This window comes from Nycticebus coucang, chromosome 9 (genome assembly GCF_027406575.1).
Source record: "Nycticebus coucang isolate mNycCou1 chromosome 9, mNycCou1.pri, whole genome shotgun sequence".
Classification (NCBI taxonomy): Eukaryota; Metazoa; Chordata; class Mammalia; order Primates; family Lorisidae; genus Nycticebus; species Nycticebus coucang.
Window position 1 is genome coordinate 89672567 of NC_069788.1, and position 24882 is coordinate 89697448.

General features: G+C 46.4%; 1 protein-coding gene across 1 annotated transcript; it reads right to left on the bottom strand.

Annotated features, from left to right (window-relative positions):
• Positions 1–12919: 12919 nt before the first annotated feature.
• On the bottom strand, positions 12920–20065 carry SERPINA3 (serpin family A member 3). Its single transcript, XM_053603645.1, is given in 4 exon segments — positions 12920–13450; positions 14588–14738; positions 17973–18270; positions 19402–20065. Coding segments are annotated over 4 exon segments (1341 nt in total). The 3' UTR covers positions 12920–13222.
• Positions 20066–24882: the final 4817 nt, after the last annotated feature.

Here is a 24882-nt window from a genome sequence, read left to right on the forward strand (position 1 = left end):
ACCTTAATATTATCAAATATCAAGTCACTGTTTCCTTAGTGGGTTCCTTAATTTTTTTTTTTTTTTTTTTTTTGAGACAGAGTCTCAAGCTTTTGCCCTGGGTAGAGTTGCCGTGGCGTTATAACTCACTGCAACTTCCAACTCTTGGGCTCAAGTGATCCTCTTACCAAGTACAAGTTGTATGTTTTTCTATTTTTAGTAGAGACAGGGTCTTGCTTTTGCTCAGATTCATCTCAAACTCCTGAGCTCAAGCAATTCACCCGCCTTGGCCTCCCAGAGTGCTAGGATTACAGGCTTGAGCTACTGCACCTGGCGCCTACATTTTTTTTTAAACAGTAAGTTTGCTTGAATTGGGACCCAAACAAAGTCTACACACGACTTTTAGTTAATCTCTCTCTCATTCCCTCTCTCTGAGTTAAAATTTATATTACATAAATGCACATTATTTACATTAGCCATTTGAAAGGGTTCAATTGGGTGACATTTAGTACATTCACAATGCCATGTAACCTTCACCTCTATTTAGTTTCAAACTATTTTAATCACCCCTAAAGGAGATTCTCTGTCCATTAAGTAGTCACCCACATTCACCTTTCTCCTTAGCCCTGTCCACGTCTGTTCTGCTTTCTCTATAGATTTGCCTATTCTGGATATTTCATATGAATAGAATCAGACAATATGTGACCTCTTGTGTCCCTTTCCTTTCATTTAGCAGAATGTTTTCAAGGTTTGTCCTGTGGCCACGTGGGTCTGTTCTTCTTTCCTTTCAGACAAAGTGGGCTTCTTAAACTTACGGAGCAAAGGAAAAAATCACCTTGACAGCTCAGCCATATCTTAAAACGGGGGAGCTAAGGGAAATTCTTATATGGTCTCATGGGCTGGAGTGAGTCTATGGTGGTTTTAGGGTGATGATAGGATGTGCAAAAGAAAACAAAAATTTCAGGATCCCCAAACTCCTTATGCAAAAGGGAAGATCAGGCCTGGAGGCTGAGTCCTGTAACACTGTTTTCCAAATGAATAGTGTTAGTAACACTATCCATCACCCAGATCCCCACAGAAATGTAAATAGGCCTCAGCCATCTACACAAGATTGCTCATACAAATCATTCGTAAGGAAATTTTTTGGTGGCTTCCCATAATCAAGGATATGCCAATTGTAACTTTAGGCGTGCAGGATAAGTCTACCTCTGAACACTAAAGTGTGTTTGGTTCCACACTGATAATAAGATAAATTCCAAGCTTATCTTCCAAGGTACAGAACAGAGACAATAGGAAATCAATCATTCCTTCACCTACCCAGATATGTCTGCATGATTGATTCTTCTTCCATGCCCTTTTTTCTCTTCCAATATTCACCTTATCTGGCTCTAACTACAGTCTCACAAGAATGCAAACATTTATCTGATCATCTGCCTGCCCCTTTACCAAAATCTTCCTCCCTCACCTTTAAGGAAATGTATAAATATTAAAGCTCCTCAAAATCTCTTTGGAAAAACAGCCACAGATGCAGCACATGTGGCTCATGTTTTTCCCAGATGCATTCGAAAGCTGGGCTAATAAACCTCAATTGATTGAGATCCTTGCCTCAGTCATTTTGGTTGTTGAAAGCACTATCAGAATTTGTAAAATAAGGGATTAGTCAGTGATCTTTCTTTAGAATCCATGAGTCTGAGGAGGTGGAGCAAGATGGCGGCCAAGTAACAGCTTCCCTGCAAATGGGCATGGTGAGTTTGGGGAGATAAGACTCCAGGCATCTCTGGCTGGTGGGATCTGCCTATAATCATCCCTTCGAGGATATAGGGAGCCAACAAGGGACTTCTGGACCCCAAGAGGAGGACAAAAACAGTGGAAAACTGGAAAGTAGTTGCGTGTGTTCAATTGACCTAATCACACTGGCAGCCGTAAGTACAAGCAGCAGTGAGACTGCAAACCAGAAAGGCCTTACCTATGAACTGTGTCGGTGTTTTTGGACTTGACACTCTGCCTTTGGGGAGAGCTTGAGCAGGAGTGTGGAGAACTTTGGGCATTGTCTAGGCCCTAGACCGAGCCACTGAGCCAGATGGAGCTAATAGTGTTCAGCTGTGGGCCACAGGGAGCCATTGTGAGAGAACTGCCCTGGAAAGCCCTGTCCTCAGGGTCGCAGAGCAAGGATTGGGCAGGAGCTCGTAACCTAGTGACTGAGCAGCCTAAAGGTGGGGACTGAGCTGTCTTACAGCCTTAAACCTCAGGGGCAGAATGAGACCGGTTTTGGCACACTGGAACCTCGGGCTGTTGCCCTGGGTAGAGTGCCGTGGTGTCACAGCTCAAAGCAACCTCAAAGTCCTGGGCTTGGCACGGCCTCCATGAGAGCTGTGTCACAACCCCTGACCCGCGACCCATACCTGCCGGGCCTCCACATGCCCTGACCAGGAACTGCAGGAGCAGCACAACCCTGTGTCCTCCCTCCTGTACCCTCCCTGCTTCCACACCGGCCCACTCATCTGGCCAGGGACTCTGTAGCCACGTGCCCTCCAGAGCCCTCCCTGCCTCTGGGCAGAACCCTTCTCCTGGCCAGAGACTGCTGGAGCCTTGGGCTCTCTGTGACAAAGTCACTGGGCACCAGGCACTCCCAGAACCGTGCACATCACCTCCTGCCTTGTTGCTGGATCTGGGTGTGTAACACTCCGGAGCTGCTTCCACAACCAGAACTCCCCAGCTGGGGCAGCCCCAGAGGAACTACACAGGGTCAATCCCTACAAAGATCCAGCAACAATAGATTGATCCCACTGGGGTCTAATCTTGGAGGGACACCTCCACAACTCTGAGGACAGCCAGAGGCAAGGGTGAAAAACAATCATGAGGCAAAATCAACAGAAAAACTCTGGCAATATGAATAATCAGAGTAGATCAACTCCCCCAAGGGTCAATGGGGCAGACACAGCACAAGATCCCATGCACAAACAAATCGCCGAGATGTCAGAAATCGAATTCAGAATCTGGATAGCAAATAAGATCGAATTAGAATTCCAAGCAGTAACCCAAAAGATATCTCAAGAATTCAATGAATTCAAAGACCAAATGACCAAAGACTTTGACACGTTGAGACAAGAAGTTGCAGCCTTCAAAGATCTGAGAAACACAGTAGAATCCCTCAGTAACAGAATAGAGCAAGCAGAAGAAAGGATTTCTGACATTGAAGACAAAGCTTTCAAATGCTCCCAAACTCTCAAAGAGGAAGAGAAATGGAGGGCAAAAAAAGATCACTCTCTCAGAGAGCTCTGGGATAATTCAAAGAAAACCAGTATTCGTCTTACAGGGATCCCCGAAAGTGATGAAATGGCTTCACAAGGCACAGAGTCTCTTCTCCATGAGATTATGAAGGAGAACTTTCCAGACATGCCAAGAAATTCTGAAATTCAGATAGCAGACAGTTTCAGAACTCCAGCATGACTCAACCCAAATAAGACATCTCCCAGACACATCATAATCAATTGCACTAAAGATAATATGAAGGAGAAAATTCTGAAAGCAGCCAGATGGAAGAAAACCATCACCTACAAGGGCAAGAATATTAGAATAACTGCAGATCTCTCTGCTGAAAACTTTCAAGCTAGAAGAGGATGGTCATCGACTTTTGATCTCCTAAAGCAAAATAACTTTCAACCCAGGATCCTGTACCCAGCTGAACTGAGTTTCATCTATGACAGAGAAATTAAATACTTCAATGACATTCACATGTTGAAGAAATTTGCCATAACTAAACCAGGTCTCCACGATATTCTCAGACATATCCTTCATAAAGACCAGCGTAATCCTCCACCACAAAAGTAAACTCACCCAGAAAATTTTGATCAAATTCCAACTTCCACAGTTGCAAAAGGATTAAAAATGTCCACCAGACTCTCAAAAGGCTTATCAATATTCTCAATTAATGTGAATGGTTTAAATTGTCCTCTAAAGAGGCACAGGTTGGCTGACTGGACACAAAAGCTCAAGCCAGATATCTGCTGCATACAAGAATTGCATCTTACATTAAAAGACAAATATAGACTCAAGGAGAAGGGATGGTTATCTATACTCCAGGCAAATGGAAAGCAGAAAAAAGCAGGCATTGCAATCCTATTCACAGATGCAATAGGCTTTAAACCAACCAAAATAAGGAAGGATAAGAATGGACACTTCATATTTGTTAAAAGTAATACTCAATATGATGAGATTTCAATTAATAATATTTATGCACCCAACCAGAATGCACCTCAATTTATAAGAGAAACTCTAACAGACATGAGCAACTTGATTTCCTCCAGTTCCATAGTAGTTGGAGATTTTAACACCCCTTTATCAGTACTGGATAGATCCTCCAAAAAGAAGCTGAGCAAAGAAATTTTAGATTTAAACTTAACCATTCAACATCTGGACTTAACAGACATCTACAGAACATTTCATCCCAACAAAACTGAATACACATTCTTCTCATCAGCCCATGGAACATACTCGAAAATCGACCACATCCTAGACCACAAATCTAACCTCAGCAAATTTTATAAAATAGAAATTATTCCTTACATCTTCTCAGACAATCAATCATAGAATAAAAGTTGAACTCAATAACAACAGGAACCTGCATACCCATACAAAAACATGGAAGCTTGGCGGCACCTGTGGTTCAAACCCAGCCCCATCCAAAAACCACACACACAAAAAAAAACAAACATGGAAGCTAAACACCCTTATGCTGAAGGATAGATGGGTTATAGATGAGATTAAGAAGGAAATCACCAAATTTTTGGAACAAAACAACAATCAATACACGAATTACCAGAACCTCTGGGATACTGCAAAGGCAGTCCTAAGAGGGAAATGTATAGCACTGCAAGCCTTCCTCAAGAAAACAGAAAGAGAGGAAGTTAATAACTTAATGGGACATCTCAAGCAACTGGAGAAGGAAGAACACTCCAACCGCAAACCCAGCAGAAGAAAAGAAATAACCAAAATCAGAGCAGAATTAAATTAAATTGAAAATAAAAGAATTATACAACAGATCAATAAATCCAAAAGATGGTTGTTTGAAAAGATCAATAAAATAGATAAACCTCTGGCCAACCTAACCAGGAAAAAAAGAGTAAAATCTGTAATTTCATCAATCAGAAATGGTAACAATGAAATAACAACAGACCCTTCAGAAATTAAAAAAATCCTTAACAAATACTACAAGAAACTCTACTCTCAGAAATATGAAAATCTGAAAGAAATCAACCAATACCTGGAAGTATGCCACCTACCAAGACTTAGCCAGAATGAAGTGGAAATGTTGAACAGGCCTATATCAAGTTCTGAAATAGCATCAACTATTCAAAATGTCCCTAAAAAGAAAAGCCCAGGACCAGATGGCTTTACGTCAGAATTCTACCAAACATTTAAAGAAGAACTAGTACCTATATTACTAAACCTCTTTCAAAATATAGAAAAAGAAGGAATATTACCCAACACATTCTACAAAGCAAACATCACCTTGATCCCCAAACCAGGGAAAGACCCAACAAGAAAAGAAAATTATAGACCAATATCACTAATGAATATTGATGCTAAAATACTCAATAAGATCCTACAACAACACATTAAAAAAATTATACACCACGAGCAAGTGGGATTTATCCCAGGGTCTCAAGGCTGGTTCAATATACGTAAATCTATAAATGTAATTCAACACACAAACAAACTAAAAAATAAGGACCATATGATTCTTTCAATTGATGCAGAAAAAGCTTTTGATAATATCCAGCATCCCTTCATTATCAGAACACTTAAGAAAATTGGTATAGAAGGGACATTTCTTAAACTAACAGAGGCCATCTACAGCAAACCCACAGCCAATAACGTATTGAATGGAGTTAAATTGAAATCATTTCCACTTAGATCAGGAACCAGGCAAGGTTGCCCACTGTCTCCATTGCTCTTTAACATTGTAATGGAAGTTTTAGCCATTGCAATTAGGGAAGAAAAGATGATCAAGGGTATCCACATAGGGTCAGAAGAGATCAAACTTTCACTCTTCAAAGATGACATCATCGTATATCTGGAAAACACGAGGGATTCTACTACAAAACTTTTAGAAGTGATCAAGGAATACAGCAATGTCTCAGGCTATAAAATCAACACCCATAAATCTGTAGCCTTTATATATACCAACAATACCCAAGCCGAAAAAACAGTCAAGGACTCTATTCCTTTCACAGTAGTGCCAAAGAAGATGAAATATTTGGGAGTATACCTAACAAAGGACGTGAAAAATCTCTACAAAGAGAACTATGAAACTTTAAGAAAATAAATAGCTGCAGATGTTAACAAATGGAAAAACATACCATGCTCATGGCTGGGAAGAATCAACATTGTTAAAATGTCCGTACTGCCCAAAGCAATATATAATTTTAATGCAATTCCTATTAAAGCTCCATTGTCATATTTCAAATATCTTGAAAAAATAATACTTTGTTTTATATGGAATCAGAAAAAAACTCGAATAGACAAAACATTACTCAGCAATAAAAACACAGCAGGGGGAATATAGTATAGACCTGAGACTGTACTATAAATCGATAGTGATCAAAACAGCATGGTACTGGCACAAAAACAGAGAAGTGGATGTCTGGAACAGAATAGAGAACCATTAATACTTACCATTATTTGATCTTTGACAAGCCAATTAAAAACATTCAGCGGGGGAAAGATTCCCCATTTAACAAATAGTGCTGGGTAAACTGGCTGGCAACCTGTAGAAGATTGAAACTGGACCCACACCTTTCACCATTGACTAAGATAGACTCTCACTGGATAAAAGATTTAAACTTAAGACATGAAACTATAAAAATACTTGAAGAAAGTGCAGGGAAAACTCTTGAAGGAATCGGCCTGGGTGAATATTTTATGAGGAGGACTCCCCAGGCAATTGAAGCAGTATCAAAAATACACTACTGGGACCTAATCAAACTAAAAAGCTTCTGCACAGCCAGGAACATAGTAAGTAAAGCAAGCAGACAGCCCTCAGAATGGGAGAAAATATTTGCAGGTTATACCTCCGATAAAGGTCGAATAACCAGAATCCACAGAGAACTCAAATATATTAGCAAGAAAAGAACACGTGATCCCATCTCAGGGTGGGCAAGGGACTTGAAGAGAAACTTCTCTAAAGAAGACAGACGCACGATCTACAAACACATGAAAAAAAGCTCATCAGAGAAATGCAAATCAAAACTACTTTGAGATATCACCTAACCCCAGTAAGAACAGCCCACATAACAAAATCCCAGAACCAGAGATGTTGGCGTGGTTGTGGAGAAAAGGGCACACTTCTACTCTGCTGGTGGGGAGGCACACTAATACGTTCCTTCTGGAAGGACGTTTGCAGAATACTTAGAGACCTAAAAATAGACCTGCCATTCTATCCTATAATTCCTTTACTAGGTTTATACCCAGAAGACCAAAAATCACAATATAACAAAGACATCTGTACCAGAATGTTTATTGCAGCCCAATTCATAATCACTAAGTCATGGAATAAGCCCAAGTGCCCATTGACCCACAAATGGACTAGCAAATTGTGGTACATGTATATCATGGAATATTATGCAGCCTTAAATAAAGATGGAGACTTTACCTCTTTCATGTTTACATGGATGGAGCTGGAACATATTCTTCTTAGCAAAGTATCTTAGGAGTGGAAGACAAAGTATCCAACGTACTCAGTTCTACTATGAAGCTAAATTATAGCTTTCACATGAAGGCTATAATCCAACTATAGCACAAGACTATGGGCAAAGGGCCAAGGAAGGGGAAGGAAGGGGGGAGGTTAGGGTGGAGGGAGGGTAATGGGTGGGGCCACACCTACGGTGCATCTTAGAATGGGTACAGGCAAAACTTACTAAAGGCAAAATACAAATGTCTGCATACAATAACTAAGAAAATGCCATGAAGGCTACGTTGAACAGTTTGATGAGAATATTTCAGATTGTATATGAAACCAGCACATTGTACCCCTTGATTGCACTAATGTACACAGCTATGATTTAACAATAAAAAAAAAAAGAAAGAACTGGAAAAAAAAACATTTTGATTCAATCAGCTCTCTGGAGAGTAATGACTAATCCATGTCTTTTTACACTGGACATCCTAAGTCCATTATCAGGTGTTGGTTTGGATTTGCAGAGAGCTTTATCATCTCTGTGTTCAAAAACTATGCAATGTAGCAGAAAATGTAGTCAAATTTGTCAAAGGTGAAAGAAACAGAAAAAAAAAGTTTCTAGAATCCATGAGTGTGTGTGGAGTTATTCTTAGAACAGTTTGCTGTAACCTTAGCTTGGAGCCCACGTGTCTGAACCTGCCACTGTTAGTACACTCTGGACTTAAATAGTACATGTTGCAAGTCATAGTTGGAGAAAATTTGTCTCTTTTGCTCATCCTAGTTCAGTTTGCTTTGAATATTGTGATTTTGGTTTCATTTCTTATTAGAGTCACCAATTTTGCCTAGAAAGAGAATGTTCTGGGTGTCTGGGGAATGAACAGCGACTAGGAAGCGCCTATTGAAACACGCAGTGGTCAGTGGAGTCCTCTTTGCAAGGAAGTGAATCTGGATTCCTGTGGTAGCAGCCGCTTCCCTGTGCCCTCCTCAGCCTCATCCCTCATACAAACAACCATGGAGTCTTACCAATTCTACCTGATAAATATCTCTCTGATCAGCTCCTTTCCTCTGTGTCCTTTCCCCATTCCTAACTGAGGCTAAAATGCCCGGCCCTTCTGCTTCTCTCCTTCCCACCAAATCCACACTTTGCCCCTATTCATCCTCCTCTCCTCAGCCAGGGTGATCTTTCTAAAGAATTATCTAATCAACACACCTCCCTGCTTATAATATTTCACTGCTGCTCACCACTCTGAATGAACACTAAGATCCTTAACATAGTTTATAAAGCATGGTTTGTTCATGTTCTCTTTAGCTTCACGGAAAACCATGATTTTTGGAAACTTGGTGATCCAGACCACGGGATCTTCTTCTAGCTTCATGAATACACCACATTCTTTCTTATTTCCTGCCAGGACATCTCTCTACTGCCTCCTCTTCCCTGTACAGGATTTAGCATTTGAGAACAGTTTTTCTAGGAGTTCAAGCTCAGCCCTCCTGGTTGGGGGTTGATTCCGGGGTCCACTTGGCATTTTGTACACCATCCCTTAGAGCAGTTGTCACATCCATGTTCACTTATCTGTCCTGCTCAGCAAGGGAAAGACTCCATGAGGCCAAATTCCAGACCTGCTTTCCTTACCTCACATTTCCAGAGCTAGCCCAGGGCCTGCACTCAGAGGGCAGGGAATTCATGTGGGCTGAATGAGAGAGTAAATAGGCATCCTTCACTGGGGTCATCCTCTTAGCCTTGGGCTTCACTTCTGCTTGGAGAGGGAGGTGATGGATCAGAACAGGCTGAGTCAGGGTGCCCACAGCTGGCTGGTCAGTATTAGGAGGCTCATCAAGAACAGCAGTTAGTGACCAACAGGTGGATAGACTCTCAGCCACCCAGAGGTGTGGAGCAGGGTGAAACTAAACCCCACACTCACAGATCTGGGGCCCAGGCTCCCCCTCAGGGAGGGACTCAGCCAGCAAGATCTAGGCCCAGTTCACAGGGGAGGATAAGCCCTGAATTGCAGCACCTGCCTCCTGAGATACCTGGACTGAGGCTAGGAGGGAGGACCAAGGGCTGGAGTCAGGGTAGGGCAGGGCCTGTGGTGGGGGTGTGTGGCATCAAGTGGCCTCTGTCAAGGGACAACCAGCCATAGGTGCCTGGATTCAGGCTGGTGAGCAGTTATTTCACATAGAAAAGATCATCTCAGAATGTTTTCATTGCTGCCAGGAAAAACTTTCAGCCCCAGGAGCAAATATTTCAGTAATTGCCTGAGTTTTTACATGAGTGTGTAAACTCCATCATTGTTTCCCACTTAAGAGTTGAGAAACAGAGTGAATAAGGGAGACCCCTTTTTGGGGGGGAAGAGTGGGCCTTTCTAGTTCACATTGACACTTCCAACCAGCCACTCTCAGACCTCCTGATGAGCTCATGTTCCTTGGTCCTGCACCTCCGCAAGGCTCAGCTCCCTCTGCCCTTGTTTATTCCTCCTGTTGTTGAGTCTGAGGCCCACAACTTCAGTCCCTGCCTGGTCTGGATCTCAGCCCTGTTGACTCTGGACTTTTTTCATTTGGCCTTCTTGAAACTCAAAAGGCGGCTGGTGAGGATAGAGAAAGAAGCCTCACAGCCCTGAAGGCTGGAACCACCAGCAATTCTTGCAGATTTTCTACGAAGAGCCTCATCACCAACTCTGCCAGAACTGTCATGATGCCCTTGTACCCTCCCTGGCCCATTTCCAGCCTTCCCTAACCCTAACCCCCAGCAAATGTCTCTCAGCAGGTGACTTTGCCTCCTACTCCAGAAATCACCAGTCATTGGAGGGGAGGAGACCCCAAAGCATCCTCATCCTGCCCGTAAAGATCCATCCTCCTCCTCTGCATCCCTGTCACCCTGGAGCCTTGAACTTTGACCCCTGTCCTCCACCTGGACTAACCCCTCCCCACCCCCTGCCCAGGGGCTGTGCTTCCTGCTACCTAGTTGGCTGCTCACTGTGTAGCTCCCAGTTGGAGGGGGATGTCAAATCACCCATATTAGTTGTACTCTTGGACTTGTGCCACATTGCACCTCCTGGTCATTTCTATGGGCTCTAAAAGCTTTCTCAAGGCTCTAGCATCTGCTGAGCACTGACGCTAACTTCCCCCTCTCTCTTCTGCTCTCAAAAGTTAACCTCCACATAGGCATTGGCACTCTCCTCTGCTCGCTCCCAGATCACTGCAGTCTTCCCTGAGCTCTGTGGACCTTGCTGTTGTCCAGCCCCCAGTGGCTTTAGATCACTGAATCCTATGGATGCATTTGCTCACCTGACCGTCTGTAAGCCCCTCGGTAAGCCTCTCCTCTTGGTTCTGGGGTGACAGCTTTCTTCCTGTCTTCCTGCCTCCTCCCCCAAGCTGGTCACTGTGCTCTGTGAGCTACCCTTTCTCAGCCCGTCCTTCATGGGGAGCGGTTCCTTTTTTTCACTCCATGACACTCACCCTCCTTCTGAGAGCACATGTAGTGAGAATAAGATGGAGTTAGTCAGGCTAGGGCCGAGACAACACAGCTGGTCCGGTTGGTTTATGTCCTATGTGACCTTCACCTCCTGTCTCCCATTGTGTTATTTTGTAAATTCAGCTTTAACCTGAAGGTATATATTTGAGTAGTTTAGGATGAATGATTTAAGAGATTAACTTTTGAATTAGAAATGTTGTTTGGGGTCATGGGTTACATCAATTTTTTATTATGGGTCATGGGTTATGGCGATTACCGTTGTTGAAGATAAGGGTTAATTACTGTTGTTTAAGATAAGGGTAAGTAAGGTTCTTGCTTTTAACTTTTACGTATAAAACTGTGATTTTGGAAATGGAAGAACAGAACAGTCTCGGAGAGGCTACTCTCACTGTTCTCCAGAATTGTGGCCTTCTGATAATTACAGTTTGGTGGACTTACACCGTCTCTACATATTGTCTGACAGTGACAGGTGGCTGGACCCTCTTTGGTAACACTCCTATCTCAGAGAATCTGTGGCCATCGTGCAGGCACCTAGGCCCAAAGACGGCTTATTCTCCCTTCCTCCTTACATCCAGTCGCAGTTATGCTTCTAGCAGCCTGGCAACAGAACCATCCCGCTCTCCCTTCCAGTTCCAGCAATGGCCCCTGGATGCACATCGCATCACTGTCCTGGACCTGAAACTCTTCTCAGCAGCCAGAATAATTTTTCTAGTGTGTGAATCTTCTTGTATCTCCTCTCTGTTCAAATGCCTTCAAAGCTCCCTGTGGCTCTAGGGAACCACTCTGGAATCCTTGCAGCAGCCAGTTCTCTCATTGTTTCTCCCCCACCCCCACCCCCACCCCAGCCCTCTGGTCTCTGCCCCAGAGCTACTAAACTTCTCTCAGCTTCTAAAAAGAAAAAATGCCACCACTGTCCTCTGTCTTGTCTGAAACATTCTCCTCTCTATTCACTCAACAACCTTCTATTCCTCCTCTGATCTCAGCACACAAGTTACCTTTTCCAAGAAGCCTTTCCTGACTTCCCAGATTGAATTTGGGCTCTTTTCTCAGCTTCCAGAGCCTGGTTTTACCATCCACTTGTCCAGTAGATTGTATGTCCCATGAGAGCCACCACTGAAAATCTCAAGGGGTGGAATCATTTTGTGGTTCAGAGTGTTCCTCTAGGGCCAAGCAGAGGGATAATGCCCTGCTGGCAATAATTACTGGCTATGTGGCCTTGGGAAAAGTACTAAGCCTCTCTGTGCCTTAGTTTCCTCATCTACAAAATGAGCCTTCTGATAGCATCTATCTCTTAAGGTTATCACAGGAATTAAATTGGTTATTTCAGGGAGAGATCTTGGCAGACTGTCTGGCACAAAGATCTCAACTATTCAGTTGTTGTCAACATTATCACTGTGTTCGTTGTTCCTGGAGATTGCAGGGTCCCTGATGGTGTCAGTTAAATGAAGGACTACAGGATTGCTCTGCTGCAATGCTCATTTGTGCTTGGCCCTGCATTCTGGGGTGGGAGGCAGAAAGAAGTGATCCCACCATGAAGCCTTGCTCAGCTGCAGGAGTGAATGGTCTAGGGTGTGGTCATGCCTGGAGCCCCGGCAGGACTCAGTAGGTGGGCAGAGCCTGAGCCCTGGGGAAGGGAAAGAGGAGAACTGTTACTGGTCACCAGGTAGCGCTGGAGGCAGGAATCAGCAGCCTTAGGGCAGCAGGGTCCCCTCCAATCCTGGGCTTGTGATCCAGCTGAACTTGGCTATAAGCTCAGGGGGTCCTGGCCAGGCTGCAGCTGCTGAAGGCAGAAGGGTCCAGAGCCTGGGGTTGGACTAAGCCTACATGGGAGTCAGGGGGCTTGGCTTTGGGGCACAGGCATCTTTGAGGACACAGAGTCAGGCAGTCAGCACAGAAAGGCACAAGGAAAATGCCCAGTTCAAGGAAGATGTTTTATTGCTGGGCCCCCTGTGCAGTGGGACCCACACTGACAGTCATCATTACCTTCCTGAGGATAAGCAGACAGAGCCAGGGATGCCACAGCTTCCCTGGTCACTTGCTGCAGAGGCCAGCCGTGCTCTGAGACCCAGTACCCTGCTTCCATTCCTGGTTCCTTAATGGGATTCTGCTGCTTGCAGAGGAGGAGCTTGTCTGGGGTTGGTGACTTTGCCCATAAATAAGATATGTTCTGGGTCTTTGGAAAAAATGACTATCAGAAAGGGCCTGTTGAATTCTATAATAATTGGGTTTAGTTTTGTAATTAAAAAGACAATTTTTCCTCCTGGGTTAACAGTTGCTTCCGTGCCCTTCTCAGCCACATCCAGCACGGCATTGTGGACTACCTGTGGGGACAGAACAGCATTACTCAGACAGGAGTGTGCAGGAGGCAAGCAGCCGGCCTGCATGCCCCTAAGGGCACTGACATTTATCAAGCATCCACCACTAGCTTGTTCCCTTGCTATTAAATTTGTTTGCTCCTCCAGATAATCCTGTCATCTAGTTTCACGTGGTTGCAATGGCGGATGTGCAAATAGCGACTCAGATGCTACGTGTCTGTCCAGAGCCACAGGGGTAACGAGTGGGGGACCTGAGCTGGATCCCTCTCTGTCTGAGTGCAGAGTCTATGTTGCCTCCAAAATAGCCACTCCCATAGGGAGGTGGGACATTTTTCTGGCAAATAACTTTCCAGCAGCCTCTAGACCACAAAACAGCTGCTGCAGGTACCTCCTTGGCCGGGCCAGCACTCCTGCTCCAGCTTACGCATCCTTGGGGCTCTTAATTACTTTGCATGGCTGTCCTTCCTAGACCATCTGGGTCCCCTCCTCTGTACACACCTCCCCGTCACCTTGCTCTTGGGAAGGTGGGGTGCAGACCTGAGCCCAGCGCTCTGTATGAGCATGTGTACAGAGGAGAGGGTACAGAGGAGCGTGTACACGGTGCTCTGTGTACAGCTGACCCCTTTTGCCCTGACTACTCTCCTTCTAGTGTGCCATCCAAGGGGCCCAGGTAGTCTTTTACACTCTGAGTACATTTCCATCACAATTGCCATATAACCGTTGCTGTTACCTATTACCATTACCTGCCCTCTAGGCACTACATTCTAGCTGAGGACCATCACCCCCATTTGACAGATAAAAAACTAGGGTGGAGGACTTCTGTTGTTTGTCCCGCAGACACTACACAGGAGAGCATGTGATGGTGTACACCGCTGTCTGATTCCAAGCCTGAACTCTGCCCCAAGACATGCTCCCAGGTCATGGTAAGTGGCAGGGGAGGTAGAGACCAGCCGCTAACACTGCAGAAGAAGGTGCTGGGCAGTACCCCTTCTCCCCCAGGCTTGGGGGGAGTCCCAAGGAGGAGGAGTAGATGATGAGAAATGCAGATATTTATACAAATTCAAGATTACCCACACATCCATCTGGACTTTTCCATTCAAACTCAGATACGGAGAATAAATGTCTTGAAGTCTGAAGACTCACCTGGGAGAGCACCAGGTTCTTGGCACCTGTAATCCCTGACAAGTCAGCCTCTCTGGTGAAGACTTTCCCAATGCCCAGATCGAGAAGTACGTTTTTCAGATTATACTCACCCAAGATGGAAAACTTCAGCAGATAGATCGCATCTATAATTCTAGGAAATGAAAAAAAAAAAAAGAATATTTTAACCCCTACTGACTCAGTGCCCGCTTTCTCCTACCTTGGCTCATGGTTTTCCCTGGAAATAAATAATGCTTTCCTCAATTTTTAACCCTCCTTGCATTTACTCTTTCATAGATAAATAGACAGATAGATAGATAGTTTATGAATTATCTATTTGCATCTGCAAGTGTTAAAGGTGCCAGGCCTGGGCTGCCCCAGTGCCCGAGCCCAGCCCCTCTCCCCCGCCTCCACCCCGACCCAGCAGGCAGCACCCTCACACCAACAGGGCCGGTGGAGCATGGGGAGAGACAGGGCCAGGGCAGCCACAGCAGCCTGCTCCATGGGCACCAGGGGGGCTTCCTATAGGAGGTGGTGTTGAGGCTGAGACCCAAAGGAGAGGAAGAAGGGTGGGGGTGGGGGGCAGGAGACAGGCAGAAAAACTTACGGCAAGGTAGGGAGCAAAGGGAGTTGCCCCATGAAGTGGAGGGTAGGCTTGGTGTTGGGGGAGGAGAGTGGTGAGGGGTGAGGCTGGGTAGGTCAAAGGCAGGTCATGAGAGCCTGGGAGCTGCTGAGGAGTCTGCTTGTATTGGAAGGCTTTGGGGATCCTGAAAAGATCGACTGGAGGTTCCCATCTTGCCTCCTTGGGAGCACTACTTGGGGTCTCTCCTCTAGCCAGGGGCAGGCTGGGCACAGAGCAGACTGAGCTCCCTTGGGGAAGGAGCAGAAAGTTTCCCCCATGAGCTCCCTCTGCTTTCCTTTATATCTGCCTTGCCTTAAGACTCTTATCACTGGCAGCACCTGTAGCTCAGTGGGTAGGTCGTTGGCCACATACACTGAGGCTGGTGGGTTTGAACCCAGCCCAGACCAGCTAAACAACAATGACAACTGCAACAAAAAAATAGCTGGGTGTTGTGGCAGGCACCTGCAGTCCCAGCTACTTGGGAGGCTAAGGCAAGAGAATCGCTTAAGCCCAAGAGTTCGAAGTCGCTGTGAGCTGGGATGCCACAGCACTCTACCAAGGTGACATAGTGAGACTCTGTCTCAAAAAAAAAAAAAGAAAAAGACTCTTACAGTCTTCCTGCTCTTACAGCTGTATGGGGAGGTTGTGTGAAACTTTGAGTCCCATGGGAGGAGGGATGGCACCTTCCTCCTCGTCATATTCATTTATTCATCTGACCAAACACCACGGGGAGCCATAATTGACACTTATTCCTCAGTGTTTTGTAAGTCAAAGGTGTATGGTCAATATTCTTTTCTTTTCTTTCCTTCTTTTTTTTGTTTTTTGTTTTGAGACAGAGTCTCATTGTGTCATCCTCAGTAGAGTGCTGTGGCATCATAGCTCACAGCAACCTCAAACTCTTGGGCTTAAGCCATTCTCTTGCCTCAGCCTCCCAAGTAGCTGGGGCTACAGGCGCCCGCCACAATGCCTGGCTATTTTTTTTTTGTTGTAATTTTCATTGTTTAGCAGGCCCGGGTAGGGTTCAAACCCGCCAGCCACAGTGCATGTGACCAGCGCTCTAACCACTGACCTATGGACACTGAGCCTGAATATTCTTTTCATTCAAAACTGTTCATTAAGCCCCTCCTCTGGAATGGAGGCTTAAAAGCTGTTTGGTGTTGAGGGAAGGAGAGTCTGCAAATCGATGGGCCACGAGGACGCTGTGTCTCGGGTCTCCCCAAGTGAGGGATCTGGAGTGAGGAGGGGCTGAGAGTCAGACAGCAGTTGGGGCAAGGGCTGTAGCCTCAGGCCAGTGTCCCAGCAGCTCCCTCACCCTTTGTAATTTATCTAGTGCCTTCCACATCCACTACCCCACTGAATTCTCAGGTCACTCAGTAAGGACGGACAAGGGCAGAGTAAGGACACTCAGCTACCATTCAGCAGGTAGCAGAGCTCCACGGAATAGGCCATGCTGGCTGCTGGAGTCTGAGGCTGGATCTCCTCTCTCCCCACCCCTGCACAACTGTTCATGAAAGATCCCTGTGCCCACTGCAGGGCCTGGGCCAAAATGACTGCTGTGCCTTGCATGTCCCCTGATATTGGCCAGCTCAACTCCACATGTCCCACTGTGTCTCTACCCTCAGATTCACCCAGAACTCAGCCACTGCTTATGCTCCACGGCAGCTGCTCAGACCCCACCTGAGTTTCCGTGTGGGGACCCTGGGGGGTCTCCCTGACTCCACATTTGCCCCTTCAGTCTTCTCTCCACTCAGCAGCCTGAGCCATCCCTTTAAAACAACAGTGAGATTATATCATCTTGGAAACCTTCTAATAATGGCTCTCCACTTTACTGAGAAGGAAGGTTGAGGTTTTCCAGGAATCTGAATGGCCTCACATAACCTGCTCCATCCCAGGGGCCACAAGCACTAACTCTCCTCTCACTCACTCGGCTCCAGGCACTCTGGCTTTGCCCTTCCTGGATCATGCCAGCATCACCTTGCCTGAGAGGCTTTGCACTGGTGGTTCTCTTAGGAATGCTTTTCCCCAGTACGTCCATGTGACTTAACCCTCCACCTCTGTCCTGGCAGTGCTGAAGCATCACCTAACAGTAATTCTACTTAAACTCACACACTACCTCCAGTTCCAGTCTTCCTGATCCTTTCACCTTCCTCTGCTATTTCAACCCCCCACCCCCAATTTCTTACTTTCTAACATTTACATATTATATTTTTACTTGTTGTCTCTCTCTCCAAATTATAAATTAAGCTTCATGAAGGCAGTGAATTTTGTGTTTTATTCATGGATCTATCCTCAGGGTCTAAATTAGTGTCTGGCACATAGTGGGTGCTCAATTAGTCACTCAAAAAATGCTGAAAGAATGTGATGGTTAACCAGTGCAGAGCTGATTCTCAGAAACAGTCTTGCCTTAGCCCTCAAATGATCATAATTCCCTCTCTTACCCTCTACCTCGAAAGACTGAGACCAGGAGAAACCGTGCATGCATCCTGATTATTGTGTGGGAGATGTCTCATGATGAACATGTTAGAGTCAGAGGAAGCCTGGGCCCCTTGTTCTATCTGATGTCATCATCTTACAGAATAAAACAAAAATCAGGCCCAAAGCCAAACAGGCAGCAAAGAGCAAAGTAAGCCTCCAATCTACCTGGCCCCACCATTGTGCCCTTTTCCTTGGACATTGGTGCTACCCCTAGTTGGAGGGACAGGGAGTCTCAGGGACCTGGGAAGGAAGGTAGGCCAACCAACAGCTCTGGGTCCTAAGGATAATCACCTGGTCTTTAGCGAGGCTCTTCACCTCCTCAGGGTCTCTGGGAGCAACTTGGCTTTCATGTCCTTCATCTTGCCCTCATCAGGGAGGATGAAGAGTGTGGTGGCATTGCCTGAATACATCAGTTCTACTACCATGCAGGACATCGCCTCATCCTGAAAGTAAGGCATGGCCAGGTATATACTTCTCAAGATAGGTACATGTATCCATGTGTTGTTGCTCAAGTTGAATCTTGATGTAAACATTTCACAGGGGTCAAAGGGTGTCTTCCACTTGGCCAGAGAAAGAACAAGAGTGAGGAAACAGTGTGAGTGCAAGGTGACCCTACCTCAACCTGGTTCTGCCTATCATTCCAGCAGGGACAACCCTGCCTTGGTTTGGAAAATACCCTGGTAAGCAGAAAAGCTACTGGGGATGAGGGAATGCCCTGCTGGCCTGGATTAGAAAGGGGGCCATGAAACCAAGGCCTGTTAAGAATCAACAGGAATCTGGGAATGGGGCATGAGAGAGAGAAGATAGGGAAAGTCGGGGAAAGAGGCAGGACCACAACTGGGAAGCTGAAGCCTGGGGAGAAATGGGACATCACTGGTTCCTTGAAAGGAACAAATGCCTCCTAAGCAATTGTTAGTCACTGGCATTGCAGAGGTGTGACCATAAATGGCTTGTGGGAGGGGTTTGGGTGGAAATAGGAGGAAAGAGACTGGGTTCTTCATGTGAGTTGTGAGGCAGACGTGAATGTCCACTATTGTGAACATTCAGAAGGGCAGGGGTGTCCTTAATGGAAGGCAGAACTCAGAGTGACCAGGAGAATTAAAGCCCCTGGCTCTTGTGACATCTAGGCCATGGGAGCATTGGACATGCCAAACGCCATGAGCTAAGAAGTGCTGGCTATGAGTCCTCAGCTCCCATCTGGGTGACAGCCAGCTCTGCCAGCTGCGAACATCCATCTAGACTTGCCCTGGATTCTGCATTTGCCTGGCCAATGATTCGATCCCTAGAGTCAGGAGGGGTAAGATTCTCTCTGAGCCTGCCTAAGCTTTTAATTTTAAAAAGGTAAAATGCCATGAAACTGCCGCTAGCTACTATAAATGTTAAACACAGGCCCGACCTTGGAGTCATTTCAAAGGAAATCTGCTCCCTTCTGTTTGCTGGGCAAGTTTTAATCTGAATAAAAAGCAAGGCACCTACTCAGACCAAGGGCTAACAGGCTCTCCTGAAGTCACATCTTGGAATGACAGACTGTAATTTGGAAGAACATGATGCCTGTGGGCACGGTAAAGTCTCGGTGCCCCTCACCACTCCAAGCCACGGTCTCTTCCTTTATAGTGGGTTGCCTAATAACACTGACCCAGGCAGAAATAGCCCCAAGACTTGGAACTAAATGTCCATTTCCTTTTGCTCCTCAAGGCCAATACTTGCCTTTAAAGAAGATGTAATTCTTCTGTCGATGAGTTAAACTCCTTGACCAGATCTACAATTTTCCCCTGAGTTTTATTCTCCACATAGTCATTGATAAACTTCTTGGCAGCAGCAGAGTCCTGGAAGTTAGTCTCTAAGGCCTTGGAGGCATACAGCTCCTGGGCGTTCCTGAACTTCCCAAGCAGTTTCAGCTGCTCTTTGATGAACATGGCATTGCCCACGTTCAGCTGAAGCTGTTCACTGAGCTGGCTGAGGGTGTGCAGGAGGTGCTAAAAGCTCTGGTGGATTTCTGCCTCTGAGGTCTTTGTGAGGTTGAACTTGAGGCCTTCGAAAAGCTCTGTCAGAGTGCTGCTGCGGGCCTCCAGGGATAGGAAGGCCAAGGCTGAGGAGACACTTAATGGGGAGAAGATAATATTCTTATCAGGGTTTTTTGAAGCCAGCTGCTTATAAAGGATGAAGGCGAAGTTCATGCTGCTGGAGGCTAATGTGAGTTTGTCCACATGCATCCCATTTTCTTGGTCCTCCTGGGTCAGAGCCTCCTGGTCAAGTGTGCTGCTGGGGTGCCAGAGGACAGCAGGGCAGAAGCAGGCCACCAAGACCCCTAGAGTCAGGAGGGGTAACTTTCTCACCACTCTCAACTCTGAAAAGCCACAATCCTTTAAGTCACAGAGGGACATATGGGGCACCATCCACCTCCCGCTGTCTCCCACCTGGCCTGTATTCAGATCCTTGTTCTGCTAGCTGTGCGAGCTCCCCTGGCTAGGTGCTCTCCTGGGCACCCAACGTGTGTGATTACGTTCAGGGCTTCCTTCATCCTTTGAGGTAAGTACTGTAATTGTTGCCATTTTTCCCAGGGAGGAAACTGGGCACAGAGAGGTAGGTGAAAGGGCTTGCCCAAGGTCACACGGCAAACAAGTCGAGGAGCCGGGGTGGGCGGCCAGGTTTGCCTGGCTCCTAGGACTGGAAGCTGACAATGAGGATGAGGTTCTGTTGAACAAGAACGCCACCTCCTCTGGCCTTTCCATGTGCTGAGCAGAGCCCAGTCAGGGGGATTAGAAAACAGGGGTTCCTCTTGCTTTGTACCTCTTACACCCCTAAAGTAGAACCCGAGGAAGGAGCCCTGGCCCCATGAGAGGCCACAGCACCTTCCCCAGCCACCAGATGACACCTTGTGTGACAGTGGCAGGCCCTCTACTGTATCATGCCTGGTGGTGAGTGGTGTGGGTTAACGGAGAAAGGCAGCTGGTGCGATCCCTAGAGCCTAGAGCCTAGACAGACCTGGAAATGGTTGGTTGGTCTTTGTCTCCACCATAAGCCTGGAAAGGCCTCCCAGTAGAGAGACATCAGAGGGAGTTCCAGAGTCTCGAGACTTGGCCTGGGATTGCACTTTGGCCACTCGTGATTACTGTGTGGTGGGCCATCAGGTGACTGAACCTCTCTGAGCCTTAGTTCCCAGCTCTGCACAACATGGTAAGTGGGTCAGGTAAGATTAGTGATGAAGGTGTCTGGCTCATAAGAAGGTTCCAGAAGGGTCACCTGCTTCCATACTCCCCCTGCCTGAAACCACAAGCCAGAAGAGGGGGCTAAAGCTACTGCACAGGAGACCTGGCAGGAGCTTGGTTCAAAGCCACTGACTCGAGCAAACAGGATATTTACCTTGAGCATCTGCCCACTCAGTCCCAGAATTCAGAGAAAAGGGGCAGTCTGGATGTTGGAGAGGAGAGGAAGAGAGAGGTGGGGAGTGAGGCGATGGAGGAGGGGGAGAAGGAGAGGAGGAAGAGAGGACAGGAGAAGACGACGGTGAGGTGAGGGGACTGAGCGAAGAGGAGAGAGAGGAGAAGGGAGGCCCATGTGAGGCTGCAGACAGCCCAAGACAGAGGCAACCTGGTTCCTCAACTGATGGAACCATTTCCTTGGAAACATGGTGAACAGTATTTTTCTCCAAAACTATTTCCAGAGGGAAAAGCTTGTCTTTTCTGTTTGGGCAAGCTGTCCAACATTGCTGGACAAGATACAGCCTGTTATCTGCTTGCCAAGGGGCGCTGGTAGGGACGAAAGCCCTGCAGGGACCCCCCTTTAGATGCTGAAGTTACAATGGCCCTCCCCCACCTTTGCTCAGAGGTACCCCCTGCAGCACAATCTGAGAGTTGCACCCTATGCCAGGCAAGGGGACAGCGCCTTTTTCTCCCGAGGGTTGGATACACCACTGACTTGAACCAGAATCCAAAAGTGTCAGAGGCAACAATGACCATAGCAGGCCCCGTGAGACCCCCACCCTGCACTCTTTGCAAGTGTGAAAACTCAGACCCACAGACAAGACATGCTTAAGAGGCTTAAGGAATCAGTGGGGGCCTATTACCCTGACTCCCAGCCCAGAATTCTGAGCACACCTCCTCCTTGACCCCTCCTGCTCTGCAAACTTTCATGAGCTTGGGGCCATGGTCTAGAACAGTCCTGGAAAAGCAGATCCTTTTGCTCCCAGTATTTAAAGCATCACAGATGACCTACCTCATAGAGCTGAATGTAGCTGGTAGATTTCAAAGCCGCCTGCCTGGAGTGCTGCGGAATGTTTGGGATAGTTACAGCTTATTTGTCACTGCCAAGGGCTCCTCCCCCTGCTTGGGAAATGTTCAGGAAAACTACGTGTTTTATTCTTAGCTGAGAAATGGCCACATGGTAATTCGAAACTGAAAGGGCATGGATGTATTAGATCTGGTTAAACAACCTAGTTACAGAAATAGCTCTGATTTTTGTTCCTTAGAAAGTAAAACAGAAACCAAAAACCCTTTGTCATGTCAGTTTTTCTTTCTGTTTATTTAATACTCATTTGGAAAAACCCAGAAAATATAAAGAAGAACATTGGGAAATATCCCCCAGAATGCTACCACTCAGAAAGGGCCCCAGTTAACATTTTAGTGTATTTCTAAGTTGCTTTTCTTTGACTGCAAGTGTGATACGAATCTCCATACAGAAACTCGCAAGTGTGATACGAATCTCCATACAGAAACTCACATATATTTGAAAAATATAGGACTCTTTATTTTCCTGTAGCTCAATTTGCATTTTGACCTGCATTCCAGAGAGAATTGCCCCCATTCCCAGAGATTGGGGGTTCGTCTGCAGGGCCCCTGGTCCCCTTCCCAGAGTTTCATCTAGAGAGGAGGAGGGAGAGGTTTGGGGGGCACAATGTTCGGAGACTCACTTCTCTTCGGGGGCCTTCTGTGACTTGGCCTTTGTCCTGTGGAGCCTCTGCTGTTTGTTCTCCCAAAGCCTGGCTGTTCCTCATCCCTGACCTCAGCGCTCCTTGGGTCTCCTTAGTTCTCTCTCTTAGTCCCTAACCTTTCTTCAATCATGGAAAAAACTTCCCCCTAATTCCCCATGGTCACATCCCCCCCAATCCATGACAGCCCCTGACAGACTTGGGTATGGAGAAAGTTTGGAAATCGCTGGACTCATGGGGCTGGTTCTAGCTCTGGTGTGAGGTAGGCCTGACCTGAATGCCCAATGTGTTACCTCATGCAAATCATGGGAAATCCCCAAGCCTTAATGTCCTCAAGCCTGAGATGCAGATAATAAGAGTTTCCTAGCTAGGCAAGGTGGCTCACATCTGTGATTCCTGCACTTTGGGTGTCAGAGGCGGAAGGATTGCCTGAGGCCAACCTGGCCAACATAGCAAGACCTCATCTCTACAAAAAAACTAAAAGAATTAACTGGGTGTGATGGCAGTCAACTGTAGTCCCAGCTACTCAGCAGGCTGAGGCAGGAGGATCACTTGAGCTGGAGGTTGCAGGAGGCTACTGATAACACCATTTTCACTCTAGCCCACATGACAGAGTGAGACTCTGTCTCAAAAAACAAATGAACAGACAAAAACCACAGACAAACCACAACAGTTCCCTGATAGAGGAGTTAAAAAAATTAAGTGATGTGATACTAAATTATAGCTCTGCTGGAACACAGTTTGGCTGCCTGTTATAGATAGGGCTGTGTCCTTGGAGTACTTAATAAATATTGGTTGACTGTAAGGTGTTAAGATGACCAATACCAATTTGGTCCCATTGTTCCTTAAATGATGACTTATGTTCTTTCAGTCTCTAAGTATTTTCCGAATTGAATACATACTTTTAAGTTGCAAAGAATCCTGAAGAAATGATAGCTGAAACAGGCCTGAATGCAATTCCAGTTGGAAGCAGTGGGTTGATACAGTGCCTCCCCTTTGTTGGGAACCAGCTACTCTGCCCTGTCCCTCTACCATCCCTAGGTGTTCGTTTGCCTGAACTAGGATGGCTAACTGCCATGGGGCCACAGGGGAAGGGCAGGGCACACCCTTTTCCTTCAAAAGGAATGAGCTAAATGTTGCTGGTATTATTCCGACTTACGTTTTTTGACCAGAGGTTGGCCACATAATCATGCCTAGCTGCAAGGAAGGCTGTGCAATGCAATCCACAGTGAACATGGTGTAGTCACATCCCAGCTAAAAATCTGGGGTTCTATTAACATGAGAGAGAAGAGAATGAACGCTGGAGATGACTAATCATCTTGCCCCAGCAAGTTACCTGGGTGTTCCCAAGTTTTCCACTCTCAGGAGAGCCATTGTTTTCTTTCCTTGTTTGTTTTGTTTTTTATTTTCTTTTTTAAGAAACCGGGTCTCACTCTTTCATCTGGGCTGGGGTGCAGTGGTGCAATATAGCTCACCGCAACCTCACATTTTTGGCTTTAAGTGATCCTTCCAAGTAACTGAGATTAAAGGCATGTGCCACTACACCCAGTTTCATCAGTTTCTTTGAAAATGAACTTTTAGTCCAATGTGGAGCAGGTACTTCTCTACTCTCCGCAGGTACTACTGAGGGTGCTGGCAGGGCTGATATGTCCTGGGTGCCACTTGTCACATGGATGCTGCCAGGTCACATGCACCCCACCTCTGGCCATCTCCCACCCTCTTCTCTGGGCTCTTACAGTCTTCATTGGTTTCTTTCACCCCAGGACTGGTAAGCAGTGCTAATACAAGGACTACACATGTCACAGTGAACTCTAGGCCCTGATGGGCCACAGGGAATTATGACACAAAAAGCAAAGTTAATACCAGGTCGCACTCTTCGAGATCCACTGCACCCCCTCTTTGGAGTAGTCCCCTGTCCCAGTCTCCCTAGTAGCTGCTAGGCTGCAGGATTGCTGGAGCAGGTCTGCCTCCCAAGTCAGCAGTCGCTTGAGAATATGCTCTCAGCAGAACACAGGGTACCCCCTCTATATTTCTAAGTCCCATGGAAAGGAAGCCAAAAGGAAATTAAGAGCATACTGGCATCTGAAGAGATGTTACTGCCCACGAGGAAGAGAACTGTGACACCTTTGCTGCGCTCAAAGTGTGGTTCAGAGACCATCAGCTTCAGCCATAGCATAGGGGAGCTGGTTAAAAATGCAGATTCTTAGGACAGAGCCCAGGCCCACCAATTCAGAATCTGCATATTCATAACATTCCCCAGTTGATTTGTGTACA